This window comes from Calliphora vicina, chromosome 5 (assembly GCF_958450345.1).
Source record: "Calliphora vicina chromosome 5, idCalVici1.1, whole genome shotgun sequence".
Taxonomy (NCBI): Eukaryota; Metazoa; Arthropoda; class Insecta; order Diptera; family Calliphoridae; genus Calliphora; species Calliphora vicina.
In genome coordinates, this window is record NC_088784.1 from 29,516,221 (window position 1) to 29,543,877 (window position 27,657).

General features: G+C 30.3%; 3 protein-coding genes across 6 annotated transcripts; 1 reads left to right on the forward strand and 2 right to left on the reverse strand.

The window, feature by feature from the left end:
* The first annotated feature begins 5,030 nt into the window (after positions 1 to 5,030).
* Positions 5,031 to 12,523, forward strand: LOC135961951 (organic cation transporter protein). Of its 2 annotated transcripts, XM_065513605.1 has the most exons (11): positions 5,031 to 5,410; positions 5,736 to 5,997; positions 6,938 to 7,044; positions 7,120 to 7,713; positions 7,775 to 7,895; positions 7,956 to 8,049; positions 9,963 to 9,983; positions 11,807 to 11,907; positions 11,972 to 12,052; positions 12,123 to 12,233; positions 12,303 to 12,523. In XM_065513605.1, the coding sequence occupies exons 1-11, from the start codon at positions 5,268 to 5,270 to the stop codon at positions 12,450 to 12,452; spliced, it is 1,785 nt and encodes a 594-aa protein (XP_065369677.1). In that variant the 5' UTR covers positions 5,031 to 5,267; the 3' UTR covers positions 12,453 to 12,523. The 2 variants fall into 2 exon arrangements, with proteins under 2 accessions (XP_065369677.1, XP_065369678.1); XM_065513606.1 differs by lacking the exon at positions 9,963 to 9,983.
* A 2,380-nt stretch (positions 12,524 to 14,903) lies between these two features.
* LOC135960999 (transmembrane protein 186) lies at positions 14,904 to 15,713 on the reverse strand. The gene is made up of 2 exons (XM_065512436.1): positions 15,633 to 15,713; positions 14,904 to 15,577 (listed from the first exon to the last, which is right to left on the reverse strand). Exon 2 carries the CDS (start codon positions 15,575 to 15,577, stop codon positions 14,936 to 14,938), a length of 642 nt encoding a protein of 213 aa, XP_065368508.1. The 5' UTR covers positions 15,633 to 15,713; the 3' UTR covers positions 14,904 to 14,935.
* A 4,683-nt stretch (positions 15,714 to 20,396) lies between these two features.
* Positions 20,397 to 27,453, reverse strand: AQP (aquaporin). 3 transcript variants are annotated; one of them, XM_065512079.1, is made up of 5 exons: positions 27,207 to 27,453; positions 21,488 to 21,713; positions 21,153 to 21,427; positions 20,943 to 21,081; positions 20,397 to 20,855 (listed from the first exon to the last, which is right to left on the reverse strand). In XM_065512079.1, the coding sequence occupies exons 2-5, from the start codon at positions 21,663 to 21,665 to the stop codon at positions 20,617 to 20,619; spliced, it is 831 nt and encodes a 276-aa protein (XP_065368151.1). In that variant the 5' UTR covers positions 21,666 to 21,713; positions 27,207 to 27,453; the 3' UTR covers positions 20,397 to 20,616. The 3 variants fall into 3 exon arrangements, with proteins under 3 accessions (XP_065368151.1, XP_065368150.1, XP_065368153.1); XM_065512078.1 differs by having other exon boundaries at positions 21,488 to 21,716; XM_065512081.1 differs by having other exon boundaries at positions 20,397 to 20,825; positions 21,488 to 21,716; positions 27,207 to 27,446.
* Between the last annotated feature and the right edge of the window lie 204 nt (positions 27,454 to 27,657).

Genomic DNA, 27,657 nt, shown 5'->3' on the forward strand with positions numbered 1-27,657 from the left:
TTCTTGTTGTTATTTGCTTGTTTAATCATCCTTTTAATTAATTATTGTTTCAGTTATGACGACTGATGATGTCGTTCATGTCTTGCCTACATTTATGCATAAATAATTAACAAATCAATTTGTTGCATGCAATTTTATCTCAATTGATCGCAATTTACAAATCGTAAAGTGACAATAGCAAACGTTTGCATTGTATTTTTTTTTTGTAAACATTGGAAAATTTAATATTTATATGGAAATGTTAATTAAACAGAAATTTTATAAATAAATACACAGATATGCCAGATGTCAAAAAATATACAATAATATCGAACCATGTGATTATTTTGACATTCTACAACAACTTTTCAATGGTTGTGGTTTATATTTGTGATAAATATTTGTCCCTCTTTCTAAATCACAACCATTTTGACATTTTCTTTTGTTTGTTTTCTATTGCCATATTACTGAAACCAACATTCATATCTGTTTAATTTGTGACGCATATTAATTTAACTTTTTTCAACAACACATAGAAATATGATATGTCATTGTCTAGTTAATCTTAACCCTGTATTCTGATGTTTATGACAGTGTCAAAATTATAACAAAACCGAACATTTGGCCACTTTTGTATTCAAATTGTTATTAAAAACATTTTTGTTATAATTTTGTCATAAAACTCAGAATAAGGGGGTTAATTTAGGAATATTTTGATAATAAAAATAGATGGAAGATTGGAAATTGATAAAGGGTCTATAGAAAGTTTAATGTAGGGCTTTTGCATACCCAAACCTTTCTTCAATCCATTGAAATTAATTATTATAAGGTTTTCACTAATGACTCGAAGTTGAAAGAATAGTCTATCAGACTATTGGGAATCAGGAATGAGAGACATTCTACGGTGACATTCTATTGTAATCAGAACACCAAGGAGTTCATTAATTGCGGACATACTTGCCAATTGTGGGCGTCCCTTTCACATAATGAGGTTAAAATACTGATTAGCATACCATCATCCACCAATGCGATGATCAGGGCAACGTCAACTATTTATATTACTGATATCGATCAATGGATCGGATATATATTCAGTGCGATCAAGTGAGGAATGCTGTATCATTGATCAATATTCACAGTTTATTCTGATAGTATGTTAGAAACTACAATTACTTCATCATGTGGAAGAGCAGAATCTTTTATACCACTGACTAGCCCTGGCTGACCAAAGAGGCTTTTGCACGATCTGGTGGATATATGTATAGGAGATGGAAGTTATTCTTGTATCGAAATGGTTAGGTTAAGTACTCCAAATGTCAGGGCTTTTTCATGTACATGACTGAGGAAATATTGAGAGAATGCAAAACAATAAATGTGAATCTTTTATTTTATAAATTAAAACACAAATTAAATGTAACACTATTGGGCAGTAGAGTATGAAAATAGTTTAACAATTATTTGCTAAACACAAATAAACCCATTTACTCGTAAGAGAATAATATTTGTTAAAGTAAACTCAAATGAATTGATCACCAAACTTATTTAATTGAGAAAAAAAAACCACCAACTCTCAAATAAATAGAAAACTAAGGGAATTTTTGTTCGCTAATTTACAGATGAAAAGATACGAACAAAAAAACTTGGGATACCCCAATAAAAAACCAACAATAAAAGTATGAGTGTATTAAAAAATAATCAATCACTTTCTATTTTTAAATTCTCTTAAATTGAAAATACTTCCGTAATCTCTATGAATCAGGTATGGAAAATTCAGTGTTATTGTATTTTAGCAGTAATTTACATACTAGACTATGTTTCACATCAATGTTCTGAACTCAATTCTTATATATTCAATATCAAATGATATGGGTAACTACCATACAGAATATCCATAAGATCTTAACAATTGTGATGTATCGATACAGATAAGGAAACAGATGCTAAATGTTTATGAGAAATAAAGCCATTTGACATACCCTGGATCCATGAAAGTGGTCCCAATGCAAACCCAGAAAAAAGGAGAAAGAGAAAGATCCCAGATCATCACAAAATGTAAAATACATTTGAAGTAGTTTGAGAATGTCCTGGAGAGACCATATTGTTACGTTTTAACCTTTTCAAAACGTTGGTTTAATTCCTTTAAATAAACTGGATACTTTTGATTGCAAATAAAAGCCGTTTAGTAGTTTGAAAATTGTAACAACTCTTTATTTATTTAAAATGTACAACAACAGAATTAAATAGTCACTCAATGTTTTTTATACACGTTTATAAATTCGCAGAAATACAGACACACTGTATAATGTACACGAATTCACTTGAAAAACACAACACTCTTTAAGGCACTCAGTTGATGTTTATTCGAAAAGCGTCTCTGATAAACTGACTAACGACTGCAACCTCTGCCACTATTTATAACACTGCCATCTGCACTCTAGATTGCTCTTTAACTGTCAAAGCTCGTATATTCTAGACCTTTCTAATACATACGCTATCTGTGGTATACTTTCTACAATGTTCTTTAACTGAATATTCGAATTCGAATATACGGTCGCAGCAAACAGCGTTGCCAACTTACGATCAATGGTCAACTGAAAGCTTTTATTCAATGTTAATAATGCCCACAGATATGTTACAGTTTGCTATTAGAGCACTGCTATTTGAAAGCATTATGCTACTTTTAAATCAGCCGTTAAAATCGTTATATTTGAATTCAAGTACAATTTCGTAACAATATTGAAAACATAGCAAACCGAAGAGCAATTGTCTCGAGAGTTCAAAGTTTAATCCTGACTCAAGCTTCCATAGGCAGGTGGTTGTCTTTAGAGAATAAATGTATAAAACCTTTTCAAAAAATTAAAAAACCCACAGACAGACATCTATAGATGAGGATTCTGAAAAATATTCTCCTACTTTTGAACTTAAACAAAAAAACATTTACCAGTTAGAAATTTCAAAATTGAGTATTTGAAATGGTACTGTTTTGTAAACAAAAAAGTACTTACTTTAAGATTGGAAGTACTAAATGATCTGTACCAATATTTGGTTGGGATATAACGTGTATAGTAAGATGAAAAAGTCTTTGATTTTGGATTTCAAGACCTACGATTGAAATTAATTTAAGACTATGTAAAGACCTATGATTGAAGTTTATCTTAGACTTAATATAGACATACGATTAAAGCTAATTCAAGACCAAATAAAGAGCTACAACTAGAGCTAATCTTAAACTAAATAAAGACCTATGACTGAAGCTATTCTTAGACTTATAAAAATCTACAATTGAAGTCAATTTAAGACTATATAAAGACCTACAATTGTGTTTATATGAAACATATATCAATGATGTGATAATGTGAAATCATTTAGTATGTGGGAGTCCTTTAGAGAAAATCTTCTGATTGGTGTCTTCCGAAATTTCGAGAAAGATGTGTAGAATCATATAAAAGTCATGAAATATAAAGTAAGATGTTAATTAGTTTACAGATTACTATTATTACAATATTAATTGCTTTTACGCCATATCGTGGGCGCATAGCCCAACGACCAGTACATCACGAATGCTAGTACCCCAATACATTTCCTGAGCAGAACGCTAGTTGTTATCTGCTTCTTTCAATGGCTCTGTTGTACTCAGCAACAGCACTTAGAAGATACATTTGGTCTTCCGAACTTTGTCACTAGCCCAAACATCAGTACTTTAACCAACGATCTTCTTCCCCCAATTTGGGTTTTAAACCACAGCAACCACGTGCTCACCGAAGTGACCTCAGCAATGGACCAGAGTCCTGGGGCCATTGAATCCCCGTGGTACTAGATAAGCTGCGAATTTAAAAATATTAAATTCTCACCAGTAAAGAGGTCCGTGAACCTCGGAGCCCCGGTTTCGCTCCATATTTCCCTTCGAAGCACAACATCAAGGTTTGGAGCTCACCAAGATGCATATCCGTGCCCCAAGGGTGGTGGATAGGAGGACAATAATATCGTCAGTATACACAAGGTCATTCAGATGTTCCAGTCGAAGTTGGTACCAAATACCACGAAGCTGGTACCAAATGTACCAAAGGTCTCACTAGGCCTTCAAATCATAGGTATTTTGATTTGATTAGGTTACAAATCTTTTCGGGAACACCTTTCCTTTTATGTGCATTCCATATATTTTGATGTTTTATTCGTTCGAAAGCTTTTTTGAAATCGATGAAGACAGGGCGCAGAGATTCTTGCATTATATTAAATAGCAATGTGATCATTGCAGGATTTTCTGCCGCGGAAACCAGCTTGCTGACGTCGGAGATTCTTATCAATCTTCAATCTTCCTCTCCAGTTATTACATTACCTTGTAACCGGTCGGAGGTATATACTTCAGTCTCCCAGATTTCACTCCCTGCAAAAACGCATATAATATTGTATTTGGGCTGACAATTTGGAGTTCGCTTTGAAAAGCAGCTTTATCACATTTCATACTTGTAATAGCTGGGGCATTACCCCCCTGTCTATACTTGACAAATCATCATAACAATTAATGACGTTTGTTGTCAAGACAAAGTTGTCGGAGCAAAAGCACTAACAATTATGTCATAACGAAACAATAATAATAATAAATGGAGACTATACCTGACATTTTTGTATCTTGACAACCATTTTGACGTTTATCATGATAAAAATTTATCAGTTATAGACAGGGGGAAATCTTAAAGTGCTTTAGCAATTTTAGTGAATTTTCCATCTCTGATTCCTGGTATAAATGAGTAGCAGAATGGAGAAATGTTTTTAAAAAAAATCTCTCACATACAATTATTTATTTCCGAAGATCTCTTAATAAATCAATGCGTGATGTTGTAAATGGAAAAGAGCGCCAAATATCTAAACTGTACATATCTAACATATATATCTATTGGTCTAACTATTAATATGTCTGTCTGTAGCATCTACATATCTAAATTATATGACACTGTTGTTGCTTTCATTGTTGTTGTTGTTTATATTTTCGAATCACCTCAAATACAAATATTTATAAATAAATAAAAACAATTTTTTAAATTTAATTTCAGTTCTACAATACATTGAGTAGACAAAAGTGACGATCTCCGGTACTCAACGCAAAAAATAATTGTAAAAACTAATAAACTTTTCAAAATTTTCTCCCGTATTTAAGCAACAAAAACAAAGAATTCACAAAGAAAATGTTTCAGTATTTAAGAAATACAACAAAGCATATATTAAATTAATTAAAATTTAGTAGTAATTTAAAAAAAAATATATATTAAAATATAAATAAACATCACAAAATGGATTTCGATCAAGTATTAGAGGAGATTGGTGAATTTGGCCGTTACCAAAAGACTAATTATTTGTTAATATGTCTGCCGGTCATGTTTGCAGCGGCCAATAGTTTATCGTATGTTTTCACAGCCGGTACACCAGCTTACAGGTAAGTTACCATAAAAAAGAATCATACACTGAGAAAACAGATTCGTGATAGCAACCGAATTTGTTGCCAATCGAATGATGCTACCTTAGTGACCCAATTTTACAGTTTTGGCTACTACATATTAAAAGGAGTAACAAAACTTTGGTTTCTTCAACCAAAATTCTTCTTTATCAACTGATTTTATGTTTATCGAACCGAAAATGTCTGTGGCTACAACCGAATCATTCGATTGGCAACAAATTCGGTTGCTACTACGAATCTGTTTTCTCTGTGTAAGGGGAAAGCCCTTAATTACAGTGTATTTAAATGATTGTGTATTTTAAAGATGTTTAATACCGCAGTGCGATGATGTGAATGATCCACAGTTATATCCACATTGGCTAGCAAATGCTACACCAGGAAATACCGATAAAAATGGTGTTTTTACTCCGGAAACTTGTTATCGTTATCGGTTAAATGATACCATAAGTTTGAATACTTTCGATAGTTCCGCCCAGGAGTGTCCTCATGATTTGTTTTATGGCAACTTAAAAGAACGTTGCTTTGACTGGGTGTTTGATAAAGATGAGAGAACAATTGTACAGGAGGTAAGTGGGCTATGATTGCAGCTAATTTAAGACTTTGTAAAGACCTCCGATTCAAGCTTATTTTAGACTATATAAAGACCTCCGATACAAGGCTATTTAAAACTATATAAAGACCTACGATTGCCAAGCCTATTTAAGACTATATAAAGACCTCCGATCCAAGTCTATTTAAGACTATATAAAGACCTCCGATCCAAGCCTATTTAAGACTATATAAAGACCTACTATTCAAGCTAATGTAAGAATATATAAACCCTACGATAGAACCTAATTTAAGACTTTATAAAGACCTCCTATCCAAGTCTATTTAAGACTATATAAAGACCTCCGATCCAAGCCTATTTAAGACTATATAAAGACCTACGATTGAACCTAATTTTAAACTATATAAGGACTTATTTAAGACTGTAAAAACCAAAGTTTGAAGCTAATCTAAGACTGTATAAATACTCACGATAGGAGCTAATTTAAGGCTATTTAAAGATCTATGATTGAAGCTAATTTGAACCCACATAAACCACTATGATCGAAGCTTATTTAGGACAAAATAAAGAAATATTATTGAAGCTGCTTTAAGACTATATAAAGACCTACGATAGAACCTAATCTAAGACTATATAAAAACATACGATTGAAACCAATTTAGGGCTATATAAAGACCTACAATTGAACCTAATTTTAAACTATATAAAGACTAATTAAAGACTATAAAAACTAAAGTTTGAAGCTAATCAAAGACTGTATAAAGACTCACGATTGGAGATAATTTAAGACTATATAAAGACCTATGATTGAAGCTAATTGGAAACCATATAAACCCCTATGATCGATGCTAATTTAGGACTAAATAAAGTCCTATGATTGAAGCTGATTTAAGACTATATAAAGACCTATTATTTACTTTCCTCATTATCTTTCTATTGCAATATTTTTATTCCAGTGGGACTTAACTTGCCAAGAAAATGCCTGGAAATTGGCATTTGTTGGTACTATGCATTTTGCTGGTTTGGTGGTGGGCACAGCTAGCTCTGGCTATTTAGCAGATCGGTAATTAACATGCCAACCATTTAACACATTCATTTAAATATGCTTACAAATACAAATCTTCTTTAACTTCCTTAGATATGGTCGCAAAATCATCTTCATCATATGCATTATATTCATGGCCATAACGGGTGTGGGTCAGGGTTTAGCTTGGGATTACAATAGCTTTTTAATTTTTGCCTTCCTAAATGCCGTCGGCACCTCTGGTGTTTATCCTTTAGCATTTATAATTGGTGTCGAAATGGTGGGACCCAAGAAACGTGAAATGTCCTCGATAGTATTAAATTATTTCTATGCCGTGGGCGAAGCTTTGGTGGGCTTGACTGCTTGGCTTTTACACGATTGGCAGCTGTTGCAGTATGCCCTCTCCATACCACCTTTATTTTTCATAGTCTACTATTGGTTGGTACCCGAATCGGTAAGATGGTTGATAGCCCGCAATCGCAAAGAGAAAGCTGGTGAAATTATACGTAAAGCGGCCCAAATAAATCGTAAAGAGTTATCGGTGGCTTTGCTAGCAAATTTTCAAATGGAAACTCCTATTGAAACAACTATAGATGGTGATTCCAAAGATAAATTGAAAGTGGAGAAATATGAAATTTGGCTGGCTGTAAAGGAGGTATTCAAATCGAAATCTTTAATGTTCAGATATACCATAATGTTATATATATGGTGAGTTAGATTTACAATTCCTAGATTGATTTGTTCTCATGTGTTATTTTTTTTTCTTTAGGGCTATAAATTCTGTGGTTTACTATGGCCTCTCTTTAAACTCTACGAATTTGAGTGGAAATAAATATTTCAACTTTGCTTTGGTGTGTCTTATTGAAATTCCCGGCTATACTTTGGCTTGGGTAAGTTGTTTATGGTATTATTTAAATGATTTCAGACTTTAATTTTATTATATTGCTCAGTTTTCTCTTAACAAATTTGGTCGCCGTATATCGCTAACGGGTTCATTATTTCTTTGTGCCATAACTTGTGTAGCGGGAGGCTATATTACTAAAGGTATGTAATTCAAAAACATTATTACTGAAAGACTATTTCCGGTATTGAAATTTTAAAACAGCTTTCAATATTTAATTAAGCATAATGGATTTCAACTCAATATTTTTAATATTAGCTTATTTAAGCAAATTTAAGCCTATAAAAAGACCTCCGTTTAAAGCTAATTTGAGACAAAGTAATGGCTTACGATAAAGGCTAATTTAAGAATATATAAACCCTACGATTTAAGCAAATTTAAGCCAATATAAAGACCTACGATTTAAGCCAATTTAAGCCTGTAAAAGACCTACGATTAAAGCTAATGTAAAACACTATAAAGACCTACAATTGAAACTAATTTATGTCTATATAAAAGCATACAATTGAAGCTATTTTGAGACTATATAAAGACCTACGATTGAAGCTAATTTAAGTCTATATGTGGACCTAAGATTGTAGCTATTTTAAGATCAATTGAAGCTCATCTAAAACTATATAAAGACCTACGATAGCAGCTAATTTAAGCCTAAATAAAGGCATACGATTGAAGATAATTTAAGACTATATAAAGTCCTATAATTGATGCTCGTCTAAGGATATATAAAGACCTACGATTGATGCGGATTTAAAATTATACAATTGAAGCTAAAGCCTATCAGCCCAATTATGAATAAAAATTCCCCGGGAGTTTTTTTCCCTTTTCTCATTTTTCCTATTCAAATTCAATGGGAAAAAACTCCCGGGGAACAAACTCCCGCGGAATTTTTTATTCATAATTGAGCTGTATATAAAGGCCTATAACTGAAGCTAATTTAATTCTATATAAAGACCTATATTAAAGCTCATATGAGGCATAAACTTAAAGGTCTTTTAAAGATCTATCTAAATAAATAAGAGCTAGCCTAACATTTTCTTCCAAAGAAAAGAAAACGCCACAAAACTATTTAAAATAATTATCAAAAAAGGATCTTTAATTCGAAACAATTTCGTTTTATAAAATGAATTCATAAATTCTAAATCTACATTCTAAATATGTCGAATGGCTAAATGAATGTAAATTCCTTAAGCTGACTTTACTCACAGAACTAGCTCACAGAACTAACCAAAATATACTTGCATTGATATGGATACTGTTACGTTTTTACCTTTCAACAAGTAAGAGAGCTATATTCGCCAATGCCGAATTTTATATACCCTTCACCAAATTATACTTCAAAATAAAAATTTTAAATATTTTTAGGTAAAAAAAATTTATTTTTTTTTGCATTTTTTTCATTTTTATTAAAAAAAATTTTTCGAATTGTATTTTTAAAATTTTGTTTTTGTTTTTTCAATTTTTTTTTTTAATATAAAAAAAATCGGGTTAAAAAATATTTTTTCCGATTTTGATTCATTGTAGGTCCAACTTACTATATATACGTCATTGCAAAGGTCTTTGAAATATCTATCATTAGATATCATTATTGTCTATATTAATGACTTAGTAATCCAGATATAGGTCAAAAATAGGTATAAAATCGAGGTTGTCCTGGCCATTTATGGACCGATTTTGCTGATTTTAAATAGCAAACTTCTCGAAAGCATGTCTGATAGAATTATTAAAGATTTGGAACCCGCAGAATCTGGGGTCTTCAGAAAATGATTTCAACAGACAGATAGACGGACATGGCTTAATCGACTCCGCTATCTATAAGTATCCAGAATATATATACTTTATAGGGTCGGAAAATTATATTGTGGAAATTACAAACGGAATAACAAACTTATATACATATACCCTTCTCACGAAGGTCAGATAGTATAAAAATAGCTTTATAACGGTTTGCATTGAGTTTGAATAAATACGGAAATAGTCTTTATAAATGTATTTATTATTATTGTATTTGTATTTAACTGAAATATATTTTCTTTTATTTTGTTTATCCATTAATTAGTGCAAACTAACTTGGAAACACGTAATATTTAAATAAATAAGAAATGAATATATCCTTTACCACTATATTCTAGCCTAATTAAAAAAAATATTTAAATTTAAGTCGCAAAACAGAAAATGTTCAATATTTGAAAAAGATATGTTTTTTGACGAACTGAACAAAACGTAAAACAAAAAGTTGTGATCCACATCTTTAGAATTATAAAGGCCGAATCATTTTCTGGTCATGTGTTTGGTTCCTCCTAGGACTCTTGACAAGTAATCAGTTAGGGAGCCAACCGGTAAGTGGACTATTCGGCAAAGGTTCGAAAAATTTAATATTTAATTCAATTTCCAAAATTTGATAATTTAACTATTCCATTAATTACGAATTAATTCATAGGCTTAATTCCTTAGCAATTCAATCATTTAACCCTCTAACCGGCAAGGCTGCCTTTAGGCGGTGTATGTTAAATGTATGTAATGCTGGTTTAAAGAGACAAACAATTTACTTATTGTGATAAATATGAACGTATTTTTTTTATTCAAACAATAACCTGGTATATTTGTTTACCTCAAAATAAAATTGGCCGGTTAGAGGGTTAAGAATTAATTCTTTATAACAGTAATTTCCTATTGAATCATTCAAGTTGTCTTTAATAATTGGCCTGATTCAGAAACACGAAATGAAAAATATTTTAAAATTTTTATATAAAATACACAAAATTAATATTTAAAAGCTGTGTGATTTTAATTTACAAAAATTTGTAAATTGTTTCCCTTTCGTGTTTCTGAATCAGTCCCTAAAATCCAATACAATTTAGCTTTATAAAATGAATTGATTCATTCAATTTCTCTTCAATTCATATCTATTACAAATTAGCTTTAGAAAATATTTTTCAATTCATTTTTTAATTATTAAAAACAAAATTGAATGAAAAAAATATTTTCATTAAATTTGAATTAACAAAAATGTTTGAGCTTAATTCTTTAAAATCTGAATTCGGATTTACAAAATTTTAGCCATTCATTCCAAATATTAATTTCCAACATATAATTCTTTAGCTTCATTCAAAGGAAGAATTCATTTATCGTATTGAATTAATTCATAATTCAATCATTCAACCTTTGAATGTTTAAATTTTTGTAAATTCATATCTCATAAAATTTAATTAAAATATTTTTTCTTCATTCAGTTTTGCTTTCGTTTTGCGTTTAATCATTTACATCAGTTTGTAATAGATTTGAATTGAAGAAAAATTTAATCATTCAATACATTTTTAGAACTATTTTGTAATGGTTTAAAATTAAAGAAAATTTTAATGATTCAATGAGGAATTAATCCAAAAAAGAATGAATTCTCAAAGGAATGAATTCAATACACTTGAAGTACTCGTACAAAGGAATTAAGCCTATAAATTAATTCATAATGAATTTATTAAGGGAATGATAAGAGATACAATTTATTTTGAATAAAGAATTAATTCTTTCGAACCTTTGATTGAAATGTTGAATGAATAAATTCTGCAATGGCTAAATTCTATTCAAATAAAAGGATGCCTGGATGACAATGGTTCTTAGAATGAATTGTTGACATTTTTAATTCTAAATTAAGATTTTAGTGAATTAAGCTAAACTTTAATTAGTTAATTCGAAGCTCTGATATTCAGTGATAATAAATTATTGGTTTAATCACTACTCCAGGGACAGTTACCAAATTTTCGGGTATATTTTACTGACTAAGTATGTAAATATCAAACACAATTTATATTTAGAGTTTGATTAAAATCTGGCTATAGTGGTAAAGGATATTTAATATTGAAAAGAAACCACACATTTTAACCAAAATTCTATATCGACTTCTAGGTTCAAATTGGCTTATAATTGTATTATTTTTAATTGGAAAACTGGGCATAACATCTTCTTTTGCTGTAATTTATGCCTATACCGCCGAAATGATGCCCACCGTAAGTATAAAGCAAATTTGATATTTAAAGAAAATTTAAATAAATCCCATTAAAACAATTTAAGGTTATACGTAGTGGTGGTGTTGGTGTCATGTCTACATTTGCTAGATTTGGTGCCATGTTGGCTCCATTTGTACCTTTATTGGTAAGTTTTTTAAGTATTTTTTTATAAACATGTGCTAAATTTGATATTCTTCAATTATATCTTTAAACAGGGCCTTTATTATGAAGCTTTGCCTTTACTTTTATTTGGTGGCGCTTCTTTGTCAGCTGGTTTATTGGCTTTATTGTTGCCAGAAACATTTGGCAAAAAATTACCAGATACGGTTTGTTTATTTAGCTTAGTATTATTACTATCTAATGTTATTTTCTTTGAATTATTTGTTTATTATTAGGTTGCTGAAGCAAAACAGTTGGGTAAATCTAAAAAAAGCTGCAGCAGTGAAGTGTCACAAAATACTAACTCGTGTGGTGATCAAAACAACTGCTTTGAGAGCAGTAGCAATTATAATAATAATAATAATTCAACTCAGCTCAGTGATTAATAATTTTCATTTAAATAGCAATTAAGTATTAAAGATTAAACTTATTTTTTTATATTAACAAATACATACAATACGTGTTATTTAAAAAAGAATTTAAGAAAAAACCATTTGTACTTAATAACACCAAAGCAAATAGCCCTTTATCTGAAATTAAACATTGGCATTTTTTAGAATTTTCAAAATATATATTTAATAGTTTGTCATAACCATTGGAGATCCAATTCAATCTGATATCAAAAATTTTAATTCAAAATTTCAATAATCAATTGTCAAATTGTATTTTCTGAATTTAAATTTTCATTTTCTGAATATTTATTTCGATTTCTGAATTTCAGTTGCATTTTCCTCAATATTATATTAGATTTCATAATTTCAAATTGTTTTTTCTCAATATTAATTTGTTTTTCTGAATTTAAATTTGTTACTTCTCAACATTAATTTGGATTTCTTGATTTCAATATGTATTTTCTCAATTTCAAATTGAAATGGTGTAGTAATAATAATCCTATAACCAAAGGTTGGTACAAAATTATAATCGTAACGACTGATTATCATTAAAGAAATCTAAAAGTTTATTCTTATAAACAAGATAAGAATAAGAAACATTTTTAAGATCGTAAGGAAGTAAACTCTAGGTATTGTGGATTCTTTTCACAAAAGTACGAATTATTAATTTGAATATTAAGTGTTGAGTAAATAAATGAAAATTCACTTGCAAGCAATACAGGTCGTCCAGATTCCATGACCTTGTAGAACTGAAATAAAATACGTAGATTTATATAATCTCCAAAACTAAATTTAAACAAGTAAGAGAGCTATATTCGGCTGTGCCGAATCTTATATACCCTTCACTAAATTATACTTCAAAATAAAAATTTTAAATATTTTTAGGTAAACAAAATTTATTATTTTTTCCAAAGCGTTTTTTTTAAATTTTTGGGAAAAAAAATTTCGAATTGTTTTTTTTAAATTTAAAAAAAAAATTTTAAATGTCAAATAATTTTTTTTTGCTGTAAGTGGTCCAATTTGCGCTGGCAATATTATGGTGTGGGGATGTTTTGCAGGGCAAGGTATGGGTCCAATTCATATCATGAAAGATAATATACGTGGAGAATATGCCCCTAGCCTGGAGATTCCGGCACGACACACACCTCTAGGATTCTTGCCTACTGATTATAATTCAATGAGGAACGTGTTTTAAAGTGGCATGCCCAATCGCCATATATCAATTCCACAAAAAACTATGGGAAATAGTAGTTTGTAAAATACGAATTACTTAAAAATTTGTTTGGATTTTGACCTCTTGATTAATTAGAAAAGTTACACATTAAAGCATTCGTTGTCTTAATTCATTAGTACTTCAAACGCATATTTCTTTGAGAATTAATTCCTTATCTAATCATACAAATTGTCTTTAATTCAAATCCATTACAATTTGGTTTCATAAAATCTATTAAATAGTTCTTGAACTCAAATCTCAAGCCATAAAATTTTGTTTCAATTTAAATTAGATTTGAATTAACAAAACATAGAGAATTATACATAGAGGCGAACCACTCATATTTTTGTCAAACAAAAATACAACAAATCATGTGTCTGATACAACATCAAAATACAAATACGTCTCGTCTCTATGTTACCCTATGTAACAAAATTTAACCCATTCGATCCCAACCATCATTAATTATTTTTTTTTATTTTTGTTTATTTTTGTTTAACTAATTAATTTTTCTATAAATTGAGTACAAAATTTTTTAAAAACACTCTTTCTCAGCGGAATGTATTACGTTACAAAGCTCATTCCCACTACAGCCGGTGGTTCTATGCACCGGACCACTGCTGCTACAACAACAACGTTACAAAACTAGTAGATCCATAAAATTATCTTCTAGTTGCTCTTTTTCACAACTTTATTGATGATCGCATCTTCTTCACTGGCACTACTCTAAAATAATTGTAATTCGCCTGGAATATCCTTGTACATAAACGAGTAAAACAACATCGAAGCTTACCAACAGAACCTTTTTGGAAATTTTTAAAATGGTTTTGTAATAAAACCTTAATATGTGGATCTGCTACAAAAAAAGTGAGAAAACTGTGGACAAAAAAAACGTCCACTTTGTTGAAATTTTTTTAATTCTAAATTAAGCTCAATTTTAATTAATTCGCTTGAATTTATTGGTTTGCGCAATACCCAAAAATCTCATAAATCGTACCATTTTTCAAAATTGTCTAAAGTTTCTTCATTATGACTATTTGAAAACTATTCAGTACCTATTAATCTATAAATATTAGTAATTTAATACAAGTTTTCATCATTATATTAAAAATATAACTCAAAACAATTTCAGTTAATTTTTCTTAAAAAATAAACATAAAATTAATTAACAAATGCCTCAAATTCTTTTCATAAATACACTTTTATTCTAAATTAACAAACAAATTATAAATTAATTTACAAATATATGTAAACAAACATGATTTTACTCTCCAAATATCGAGGCAAATGTTTCCGGATCTTCAATCATACCAAATCTATTCAGTAATCTATAATTCACCTTATCATCACTGTACAAACAAAGCGATTGATAGAAATCAAATTTAGACGCTTTCGATTTTTCACCCTCCGGTACTACATCAGCTAATTCAACACACACATCATGACGCTTACCCCAATAGTCCACATAGGCCAATTTTAATTTATCATTATTATCGTTAATATAAATAATACCAATTAGATTGCGTATAAATAAACTACTTATGGCCAATGTACACCAGGTGGTTACACCAACAGCGCCTACTAGCACAGCGGTGGTTGGTGGTAATTGTGAGGCTTGTTCCAAGGCAAATACTGCCGGTATGGTTATGCCGTTTAACATGCCATACGGCACTTTTACACGATTGAAGGCTGAGGCCATACGTATTAGGGGCAAGCGATATATAATACGCCATTCATCGTCATTTGTGGAAGGAGTATTGGGGTTATTAATGTTAGCTTTTGTTACCATACATTGTGTTGCCGGCGAAAGTGTTAGATGATTTTTTAACAGATTCCCATAGTTTTTGGTTGCTGGTGTGTATTTCAATGCATTTCCCAGGTGTCTGAGTGCTAAAATTGAAGACATCTTTAAAGAATATATGGAATTTAATTGATTTTAATTAATATTTATAATATTTTACCTTGTTATATTGTTTGGTAAGCAATAAAATCTAAATGCTTGCACAACACTCTTCCCAACCAGCTGTTGGCTAGAGAATTTTGTAAATAATAAACAGCTGTTGAGTTTGACGTTTCAACATTGTTGCCAGGTTTAAGTTTCTATTACATATTCGAACATTTCATTTCCGTTAACATTGATAAACATATTTAAACGACTAATTCGAATACAATTGATTTTATAAGCAAGAAATAAGATCGAAATGAATATTAAATATATTTTTTATAAACTTTGGAATCAGAAAGTTCATACCAACAAATTTTAATTAATTTATATCAAAAAATATAAAAATGCATTTTTGACGATTAATTTAATTTAATAAACTAATTAATCTTAAAATCTAATATCTAAATGGTTTATTTTACGAACTTAATCAAAATTTGGCTTCGGTTTAGCAGATTTTTAGAAATTTGTAAAAAAACAAAAATCAAAAATTTCATGTTTCCTAAAAAATATTGAATAAACCTATTTTACAGTAAATTGTCCAACGATTTTAAATATGCTACTCTTATTACAATCAGATTTTTGGTTCAGAATGTATAGCGCTTCAAAATTGACTGATTTTCAGTTTTCCAAAAAACAGACCATTTTTAGGTAATTTTGTCCGCTTTCAGATACAATATATCGAAAACTATGTAACGGATCGTCATTATTTTTGATTCTATTGATAGATATATTTATTAAGAAAAGAATACAAAAAATTGTACTGTTTGCTTTCTATTTGTACATGTAAATCGATATTTATCAACTATCCATTTTTAAATATTTCTCAACTTTGATGGAAAATAAAAAAAAACTATCTATTTCTATATTTGCCATATTTTCAAAATAAGTTCTTTGATTATTACTTTACCTAATGCAAAAGTTTTCAGCTGCCCGTTCTTGTCCCATTTTTAGCTAGAGGTAAAATTTTGAAAAAAGACATGGTTCAAGAAATGACATATGGGCAACTCCATATCATCGTATGTGACATTTGTACGCCTATAGAGTGGAATAGATTTTGCAAAAATAAGAGTATCTGAAAAATGATTTGGTCTTTATGTTCCATTCAGAAAGTACTATTTAAAATAATAAAATGTTCTTTCAAAATATTGTTGTCCAAAATATTGAGCGAAATAAGGGTACATCATTTTGAGGTACATGTAGAATTATGCGAAAATATTCGAATCGTGACATTTGTTATGTTTGCTTTTAATTTCTTACACTAAACGAAATATTTTTCCTTTACAATCCGTCATATTTAAATAAAAACAATCTTTGGATGATTTTATAATAAATTAATAGGTTTCAATAAACAATTTGACAATAGCAAAAAAGCAAGCAGAGTCAAGTTCATTTCATACTACAAGCTAATTGGAAGACTAGTTTTCGCCGCAATTTTAGCCTAAAACATTAAAAAATTAAATGTAATCAGTTTAAACCAGAGACATAACTGTTATAAGAAATATCTAAAAAAAAATTAGCCATAACTGTTATATTGTAGAAATAAATTTTTGTTTCTTTAAATAATAGTTATTCTCAATGAAAATATGTTTTGCTTTTCAATAAGTGTTATTCATAATAAATATTTTTTTTCGTTGCTCATAACTTTTATTTTCGATTTATATTTTTTTACGTTGCCTAATAAGAGTTATTTATAATAAATATTTTTTTTCGTTACTCATAACTTTTATTTTCGATTTAACTTAAATAAATTTAAATACGTTATCGTTGTTCGGAACATCAATTATAGAACTTGAAGTGGATTTATCTTCAGAAGATGACATAGGCAATACATCGCGAGAGTTATTAGCAGCTATAGCAGAAATAGAGAGCTTTAAACTTATGAAACTGGACGTAGAAGCCGATTTGTGGCAATATTAGGAAGAGAAAAAGGATACTTTTGCAATTTTTAAATAAATTGGTTCATATTGTCTATGCACTGCCGGCTAAACGGCTTTCTGTTGAAAGAGCATTTTCTGCTTTGCGTATTTTGTTGACTGCGTTTGCTAAAATATTGATTGTGAAACAAAATTCTTCATAATTAAAAAACACACAATAAAAAACATAAATCTCATGCCAAGCTTATTTTTTGCGACTTTAAAGGTTAAATTCAATGTATGTACTAATAAAATGCAACCAAGATGGCGAAAGAAACTTCTTGAGTTATGAGCAACGAAAAAAATATATTCTTTAGAATAACTCTTATTAGACAAGTTAAAAACATACAAATCGAAAATAAAAGTTATGAGCAATGTAAAAAAATATATATTATGAATAACACTTATTAGGCAACGTAAAACAATATAAATCGAAAATAAAAGTTATGAGCAACAAAAAAAAATATTTATTATGAATAACTCTTATTTGAAAACGTAAAAATTATTCATTGATTTATGCCTAACTTTTTCAGTCTCAAAAAATTTAATAATAGTTATTTTTGGTCTCTGGTTTAAACTATTAGTTTTGTCTTTAAAATGTTGTAATATGATTTAAATACTTTCACATAGTAACATTTTATTATTTTCTTCTATTCAAATCATCTTGAAAAAAAGTTTCAAGGGTTTTTGTTTTTTCAGTCGGGGTACCGATTCTCGTGAAAAACCAACCAAAAAATTTAAAAAAAAAAAATGTTAATCTTTTCTTGAATAATTTTAAATCATAAAAGCATTTAAAAAAAAACATAAAAAATCTAAATTTTCGAAAAATATTTTATTTTACTTCCCATAAAATTGATTTTTCCACAAATTTCAACCTTTGCTAACCCATAAGTAGGTACCTAAAAGGCGTAGAACCATTTTTAAACACTCATTTCATAGGCTGATCAATTATTTATCATATGCTTTTTAAATGTTTTGATTATCTCATTTGGTTCAAAAGTTAGGATTTTTGCAACGAAAAAACTCAAATGGCGCCTATGTGAAACGTTTAAAACTTTGGGGTTAAATTAAATACAGTGCCGAACTTAAGTATTGGCACAGGATGCTCATTGTACTTTAAGGTTTATTTAGAGGCAGTATTGTAGAGATTTTTAATAAAAAAATATATTTACCGGATAGACTGTTGAATTTCCTATAAAATATAACCAAATTCATTTCAACAATTAAATACCACTATTTATTAATAACAAAACAACATAAAAAATACTTCATTTCAATGAACAAAATTATTGGCACACTCATTAAAAGCTAAAAAAACATTTGATTTAGGAAGCAACATTGCAAAATTTAGTATATAGTTGCAAGTGATTTTTGCTTTATAACTGCCTCGAGTAGCTTCGGCATGAATCCACCAACTTGTTTGTGATATCTGACCCAATACTTTGACATTCTTCAACTAATTCCTTTTTCACTCGCTTATCTAGCTCTTCCCACAGATGCTCCATTGGGTTGAGATCCGGAGATTGTGGAGGGTGTGGTAGGTCATGCGAAATATTGTATGAAAGCCACATATGTCCAGTATAGGCCGAATTTTTGAGGTCATTGTCATTTTGAAAAGTGAAAGAAAATGGTAAAATTAACATTTCTGCACTTTTTCTGAGGTGTTTCCATATATTTCACTTTGTCCATTATTTCGTCAATGAACACCAGCTCTCCAACCACTGCAGCGGACATACAACCCCACACAATTATCTCTCCAGCACCATGTTTTACTGTTGAAGCAATATTTTGTTTTTCCAGCTCTTTATTGGGTTTTCTCCATACCGTTTGACGGCCATCAGAGCGAAAATTATTAATTTTGCTTTCATCAGAGAGTAGCACTTGGTGCTAAAAATCATGTGGCTTACGTAAATTCATAAACGGCATATTCTAAACGCTTCTTTTGGTTCACAGATGAAATAAATGGTTTATGTCTAGCAATACGACAACTATAGTTTGTCTTCTGGAGCACTCTTCTGGCTATTGCTGCGTGAACTTCTTTCCCAAACTCTTCTTTAATCTCTGCAGCAACATTTGCTAAAGATATTTTTGAACATAACTTGACCTTTTTGATTATATGGCTGCATTTACGCTCACTTAAGGAACTAGACGACTTGTATGTTTAGCACTTTCAATTGTTGATGCTCCCTTAAAACGTTGCACGATACTCCGAATTGTAAAACGGCTCCTTTCCATAATCTCTACAATCTCAGCATACGATTTTCCTTGATTGTGCAAGTGAAAAATGATTTTGCGCTCAGATTCTGTTGTTTCCTTTTTTTGTTAGCTATTTTCAGCAAAATTGATAATTATTGTGCAATTTTTTTACAAATTGACATTAACAGTTTTAGAAACGAAAACTGTTAAATAAAAGAAGATAAAATGGCATTTTCTATGAACAAAAAGTGGATAGATTGATAAAATTTGAAGAATCTGGTTAAGTGTGCCAATAGTTTTGTTTGACGGAATTGGGGAATTTTTCGTCTTTTTATTATTAGTAAATAATATTTCAAAATTGTTGAAATAAAGTTGGTGGTATTTTGTAGGAAATTCATCAATCTATCTGATAAATATATTGTTTTATTAAAAATGTCAACAATATGGCCTTTAAATCGACCTTAAAGTACAATGAGCATCCTGTGCCAATACTTAAGTTCGGCACTGTATCTTTTTGAAATCTGTTCATAAATATATACAAAGATTCAAAATTTCAAAAATTCTGAATATTTATGAAAATAAAATTTCACGATCACCTCTTTGCCATTTAATTAATTTTATTATAAACAGAAATATATGTATATAACCACAACTTAATGTTTTAACCACTATTATTTAAAAAAAAAATCAACAAATATTGTCATTTTATTGTCATTCGTCTATGAAGTACATAATCCATATTAATAACTAATTAAATTAATAATTCTGAGTATTAGATTAATATTCTTCTAAATTTAACACTTTTTTTGTTACAATTTAATAAATAAATAATAAATAACAATCAACAATATAGCTTTAATGCTGCCTTAATATCATTCCGAAGTCCTAATCTTATTCCGCCTTCTTCTTTTCGGATAAGTCGGGCCCAAGTAAGATCTTTCGTATAGCCGCTATCTTAAACAGTGGCACCGAGAGTATAGCACCTACACAAGCACCAATCCAATAGACAATGATGTGTTCTAAATTGGTATGACCACGACAGCCCCATTTCAGAGCGGTGGCCAATACCGGATTGAAATAGCCGCCCGAAAAGTTAAAAGCTGAAAACATAATATAATTAAAGGCGTAAACTGTATTTGAGAACTATACAGGTGTTCCAGGCAGGTGTGAAGAATATACAAGGGGTTAGTAGTTGAAATTAAATGCAACGAACTTACCAGCTACCACCAGACTAGTACCAATAAACGAATCAATAATGCTACAAAACTTGGGATCCTTTTCGCTAAGAGTCTTCGATGCCAAGCGACACAAGAGTGTAGCAAAACCTTCAATTACTGCGCCCATATAGGGATTAACCTGGAAAGTAAGAGATCATACATATATTATAAGATAAAGCTTTAATTATATTTGAAATTTAGCTTTATTACCTGTAAATCTGCATTGCAATCTTCAAAGGCACGACCGGCATGTGTCTCGGCAAATTCAAACCACCAGAAAACCTGTACAATGCGATACACACAACAGCCACCCATTAATTCAGCCCAAGTACGTAAAGCCACCTCTTTCAAGGAAGTTTTTCCCTCTATCAAATCTTCCATATGAGTGTAAGGACAAGCAGAAGCATCGCCCCATACTTTGCCCCACCACACGGTGAGCAGGAAGAGAAACACCGCATAAGCAGCTACGCCAAAGTTATCAGCCACTAATTAAAAATAATGTTAATATCAATTTTAAACTTTCCAATTTTATTTGGTTTTCTTACCAATAATCAGTTCAAAACAACAGGCACATAATTCGGCTGCCGCTATTGCTTCATTTACCAAAATCGGTACAATGCCCTCATCTTTGAAGACATTTTTGGCTACACGCCGGGCTATTTGTGCGGCCACACAACAGCCCACCATAAAGCCAGTACTAATACCCAATGCTGTCATCGACATTGTGGATCAGATGAATTTAGTCGTTTCTTTTTACGAAATTCTATAGAACTACTATTTTGAATTTTTAGTGAAAATCAATTTAAATTTAATAATAACCTGTGTGTTTGATCTTTCGAGAAAACAACTTCAAGATTTAAAACTAGTTACATATATGGCCTCAGATAACCCATATGTGGTATAAAATTCTTAGATATAGTCATGAAAATTTTAGTTGTGAAATTGAGCAAAATCGAATTTTTACCTAGACTTATAAGTAAGAGTGTTATATTCGGCTTTGGCCATCACCAATGTAATACGGGCTCCGATTTTTGTCCATTTTGTATAAAACATTTATCTGGTTCTCCCAATATGGTTAAATTTATATTTTCTATTACTAGAAAATATTTGTGGTAAATTTCATGTATGTAATAAGTCCCAACAAAGTTTTTCAAATATTTTGAACCAAACTTTTTACCAATACAACCTATTTTGCAAATTTTTGAGCATAAGAGTTTGCAATTAGCAATAACTCTTTGAGCCAAATATAGGTTTTCACTGCCCTATTGCTTTTAAATGTCGGACGGACATTTAGTTTTAAAATATTTTCGATCGGATGTAAGGACGGACGTTGCTAGACCGTCTTAAGACTTTTCAGTGTGTGTTACAACAGAATGAGATAAACACTCCAATCTTTCTGCCCGAAATACATATAAGCGAAAGGCGTTTTTCGTTTCCTGTGAAATTTGTCATCAAAATTTTACCTCTAATATACAGTTAAGTTAAGTATTCACTAGCATAACTTCACTTAGCTTAACAATTTTCAACAATACCCTTTGTGTTATTCTTATACAGACGGTCCATTCTTAGAACCATGACAGGAGCACTATGTTACATAAGAAATGAGAACATCCACATAGAAATAAATTCTAAAAGTACAAAGACTTGCAAAACATCTCGTAAAGAGCCAATCGCGATCAAAACTTCGTAGCCGATCTATCACCCCGCTAAGATAAGGCATATCTGTCCATCAATGCTTTCGTTACAAAACAATTATGTAGCTTTAATTTTAGTTATACAATTTTAATATTTATGCTTAGGTATAATGAAATAAATCAGATTAATGGGCCGATTATCGATGGCAACCGAACTTCAGTGCGGTAGTCCCATAAATTTTATCTTTAGGTCCATTAATGTTGTGGTTTTAAAAACCGCCAAATTTAAAAAACCGGTTTCCGGTTTAAACGAAAAAGTGTGTTTTTGAAAAAACCGGTTTTGATTTTTGTCTTTTAAAAAAAACCGGTTAAATAGTTTCGGTTTTTGTCTTCAAAAAAACCAGTTAACCGGGTTATATTAAATTTGTATTCAATATGAAAAAGGTCTATTTAGATTTATTTTTATTTGTGGACGCTTATAAGAAATATGTTAGGAATTGTATACTAAATCTTCGGAAATGTAACATTTTTGAATTCTTAAGGCTCTATCTTTATGCAATTATTATATATATTTTATATTGTCAAATGCTATAATTTTCTATAAAATAAAACAATATTTTTAACCCGGCAATTCCCATACCCTCGCCAAAGGGAGAAACAATTTGTTTTTATTAAAAATAGTAAAAATACGTCTAGTTTACACTATAAATAAGTTTAAAATAAAAAAAAAATATAGCTAGTTGCGATTTTATAGCGGGGTCACCAATAGGTGACACTGGGCAGAGAAAAAATAATTTTCTAAAAATACTTGCTGATATTGTTAGTCTGAATATCTAGCAGTATTTATTAAAAAAAAATATTGTGGTACTTAACCGTTTGGCATTTTTATAACAACTTATTTATCATAAGACACACACCAGTATGTTAAAATCAAAAACACTGCTTAAAGATTTTTAAAAATCCCCTAGTTAATAAATTCTAGAGTTGCCAAAATAAAATCAGATATAAAACAGGATCTTGTCTGTATATAAATAATATCAATATTTATCAGTGATATTTGTTTCTATGTTTAAAACTACCGTTAATGTTTGTCACCTCTAGGTGACACTGGGAATTGCCGGGTTAAAAATGGTATCAAAGTTTTTCAAAAATATGTTTAAATGAGCTTTAGAAAATATATTTCATCAAAACCGGTTAACCGTCTTACAAAAACCGGTTTCTCAAAAAACCGAAAAGCTAAAGAAAACCGAAACCGGTCAAGTTAACAAAGAAGAAAAAACCGGTTGATGGGTTTTCGGTTTCGGTTTTGGAAATCTAGATGTATCCATGTACTCTACCACTCTCATTCATAATGAAACGAAACTGAATTGAAAAACAGTATTCGATCTAATCCGAAACTTTATTAATTTCCTAAAAAATTAATAATTTTAATGTACCATATTTTTTTCCTTTATAAAAGACTTATTTTGACCGAAACCGAATATTCGGTGCGACTCTGAACATTTTATAAATACTAGGATCGTCCGGTGGCCGAAATTCGAACACTTTTAAAACGCTTTTTACCACTTTTATGGAGAGAATTTTGAGAATTGTGCACATCTAGAGAAAATAACCTTTTAAACCATATATGTTTCATCAATATTGGTGGACAATAACATACTTAAAAGTATACCACAAAAAAACGTGGGGCCTATTTATATATAAGATTTAAACTTTGCTTTGGTGGGTCCGGGGTAAGGTTTCTTAATCGGGAACATTTTTCAGAGAAATACCAGGAATTTATAAAAAAAAATATTCCCGGTATTTACCAGATAAAATAGATTCTTTGTGATTTATTGTCTTACGAATAATTCTGTATGATTTAAAAATGCGGGATTTACAATAGATGGCGTATCTTTTGAACGCGGTTTTTGTTTTTAATAACTTATATGTCATTTTGAAGGGTACATACATATCTGTCATTTATTCTCACTTAGTTAATGAACAACAAAGTTTTTTTTGCTTCGAAAATGTCAAATTTTGTACCAACAAAGCGTCATATGCGGGAAGTTTTGCTTTACTTCTGTAATGGAAAAAAAGTACCGCTGAAGCACACCGATTATACGCCAAAGCTAATGGTGAATCAGTTTCAACGTGCGATAGATGGTTGTGCGGTTCAGAAGTGTTTTTTTTTTTGACACGGAATACATCGCCCAGGCCAACCAAAAAAGTTTGTAGACCAAGAATTTGAGGCATTACTCCATGAACATTCTTGTAAAACTCAACAAGAACTTGCAAAATCATTGGGAGCTACTTAAGCAGCAATTTCAAAATGTTTGCGAGCAGCAGGAAAATTGGGTACCATACGAATTGAAGCCGAGAGATCTTGAAACACTATTTTGCATGTTCGAAATGATGCTTGAACGCTATAAAAGAAAATCATTTTGGCACCCAATCATTACTTGCGATGATAAATTTATCCACTACGATAACCCGAAGCGTAAGAGATCACATGTGAAGCCCGGCCAACCCGCCGAATCGACGTGGCGCTAAGGCAATGCTCTGTATTTGGTGAGACCAAAAGGGTCCTATCTATTATGAACTGCTGAAATATAAGCAGACCATCACAGGGAACCTGTACCGAACGCAACTGGCCGTAAAACACGCAGAATGTGCAGCAACACATGAAATCGTAATATTATATGACAACGCTCGGCCATATGTTGCAATTAGAGTTTTTCTTTTTCAGCACTTTTTCATTTCACGGGAAATCGGGATTCATTTTTAAATTTCCCGGGATTTCCCGCCTAGAACAAATTATTCAATTTTATGAATGTAGACTACGTTAAAAATCTAAAAAATGTATTTGTTTTTAAAATGTAATTGGATACAAATAAAAAAAAAATACAATAAAAATTTAATATAAAGAGGTATCATTTGTATTGGAATGGCTGCAACTTCCATTAGATTCCAATTAATTCTGTTAATTCGCAAAAAAAATAAATATTTTTTTTTTTAATTTTGAATTGCATTGTTTTGCTTATTAAATCAAAAATTAAGTAATGGTGTTAATTAAAATTTGATGATAATCCAATAATATTGAACAAAATTCAATTCCACGGAAGGTGGTTTTATTCCAAAAATTTTAGTTTTACTCTTTGTGATAAAGCAAAATACTAAAAAACTACACTTTCGATCGGATAGCATTCTGTGACAGCCGTGAACATTCATGAGTTTTTGGAATATTTTGAATATTGAACTTGTTATTGGTCTATTTGGGTTGAATCATTTTTCTTCTATGAATCTTCAGCATTTGTTTTGAAGCTTTAAGCTTCTTTTAGATAAAATCAAGTTCAATAAAATCACATAAAACTAAGGAAAATAATTCCCGGGAATTCTCGCACAATTTCCCGGGAATTCCCGTGAAAAACTTTAGTTGCAATAGTTGTTAAAAAGTATTTAAAATTAAGTGGTTGGAAAGTTTTGCCTCATCCGCTTTATAGTTCAGACCGTGCTTCACATTAGAGCAGAGTATTCGACATAGGCTTGATTCGTTATTGGCCTTAAAAGATGAGCAGTTCTTTTGTCTAGAAATCCATATATTGCCAGAAAGATGGGAAAAGGTCATAGCTAACAATGGCTAATACTTCGAATAAATTTATATTGTACAAATGGAAAGAGTCCTAGTCTGGGGATATCTGGGGGCTTCGAAAACCCTGTTGCAACATACACATATCGCTAAATCGAATCAGTCATCCATAGGTATCCAGAATATTGCAGTAATTACCATCAGATTAACACTCATGGTGAAGGATATAAAAGTAAAGGCAAATTTTCTAGAGACAACAAACCATTGTTTGGAACATCTTCCGAATAGTGTAGATGTTAATGAAGACATTCAGAAATTCATTGTAGGATTATATTTAAAAACGATCATCTGCAGATTTTCCAATTATTGGATTTTGATGTCAAAATTTACACCATTATATCATTTATCGATGGTATTAATTTCGAAGTTACGACTTTACACTCCTTGGTTTTCTATATAACTACTAAGATAATAAAATGAGTTATCTACTTAGCTTTTCGGTTTGTTTTTTCAAAGTACATATAATGAGTAGTTCCAAAGGTTTTGTTGCTCTGCTCCCCTTAATGCCCTTAATGCATATAAGGCCTTGTAATTTATTTTCTAATATTTTTAATTATTTCATAATAAAATACTTTTGCTAAAGCCGGTTGTTTAATATTATTTAATTTTTTTTGTTATTGTTTTGAACATTTTCAATTTAAGATCAAAACAAAAAAATTCTCTCATTCTCTTAAATAAGAACATCAAACTAACAGCTGTAAATATTGAAAATGTTTTATTTGTATTCGTCTGTTATTCCATTTAAATTTTCCCATAAAACATTTCTTTATAATTCTCTTGTATCTGAACACAAAGTACTCGAACAAGAAAACACACAAAAAATCATATTCAAATTAATTTTCACAGAACCAAATGCAGCTAAAAATAGTTGAGTTTTTCACATTATGGTCATTAAATATTTTTTTTCTTGTTCTTTCATCTTGATGACTAAATTGACAGTTTTTATTTGAAATTTGTTTTACGCAATATAAAAATGTTTTGCTTTTCCAAACTATTTTATACCTTGTTTTTTGATTTACAAATTAGAGACACTTAATTTTAGCTGTTATTAATAAAATTAACACTTTTTATGGTGTGAAAACGACAGAGGAAAGAAAACTATTTAATTTTTTTTTTAAAAAAAACTATTTTAGCCTTTTACTGTGGCGTTTTAACGCCCAGCACGAAAGCACATTAAATCCGTTGAACAAACGCGTAACAACTGAAATACTCTTCACAAAAACTCAAAAATATTTTATATTCTATTTGTGGTTTACAGCACTAAAATACAGTATGCTCTTGATAAGTATGGTATTTAAGGGTTTTCAGATTTTTATACCCTTCAGCTTCGTGATAAGGGTATATGTATATAAGTTTGTCATTACATTTGTAATTTCTACATTTTTCATTTCCGACAATATAAAGTATATATATTCTGGATCCTTATAGATAGCGGAGTCGATTAAGCCATGTC

Bases quoted from the DNA above. Each gene is read 5' to 3' on its own strand.
- LOC135961951 (XM_065513605.1), top strand. From the start codon at position 5,268: ATGGATTTCGATCAAGTATTAGAGGAGATTGGTGAATTTGGCCGTTAC. The intron at 7,896-7,955 runs GTAAGTTGTTTA...TATATTGCTCAG, and splicing joins CCGGCTATACTTTGGCTTGG to TTTTCTCTTAACAAATTTGG. The intron at 11,908-11,971 runs GTAAGTATAAAG...AAACAATTTAAG, and splicing joins CCGCCGAAATGATGCCCACC to GTTATACGTAGTGGTGGTGT.
- LOC135960999 (XM_065512436.1), bottom strand. From the start codon at position 15,577: ATGTCTTCAATTTTAGCACTCAGACACCTGGGAAATGCATTGAAATAC.
- AQP (XM_065512079.1), bottom strand. From the start codon at position 21,665: ATGTCGATGACAGCATTGGGTATTAGTACTGGCTTTATGGTGGGCTGT. The intron at 21,428-21,487 runs GTAAGAAAACCA...ATTTTTAATTAG, and splicing joins TTGTTTTGAACTGATTATTG to TGGCTGATAACTTTGGCGTA. The intron at 20,856-20,942 runs GTAAGTTCGTTG...TCTCAAATACAG, and splicing joins TACTAGTCTGGTGGTAGCTG to TTTACGCCTTTAATTATATT.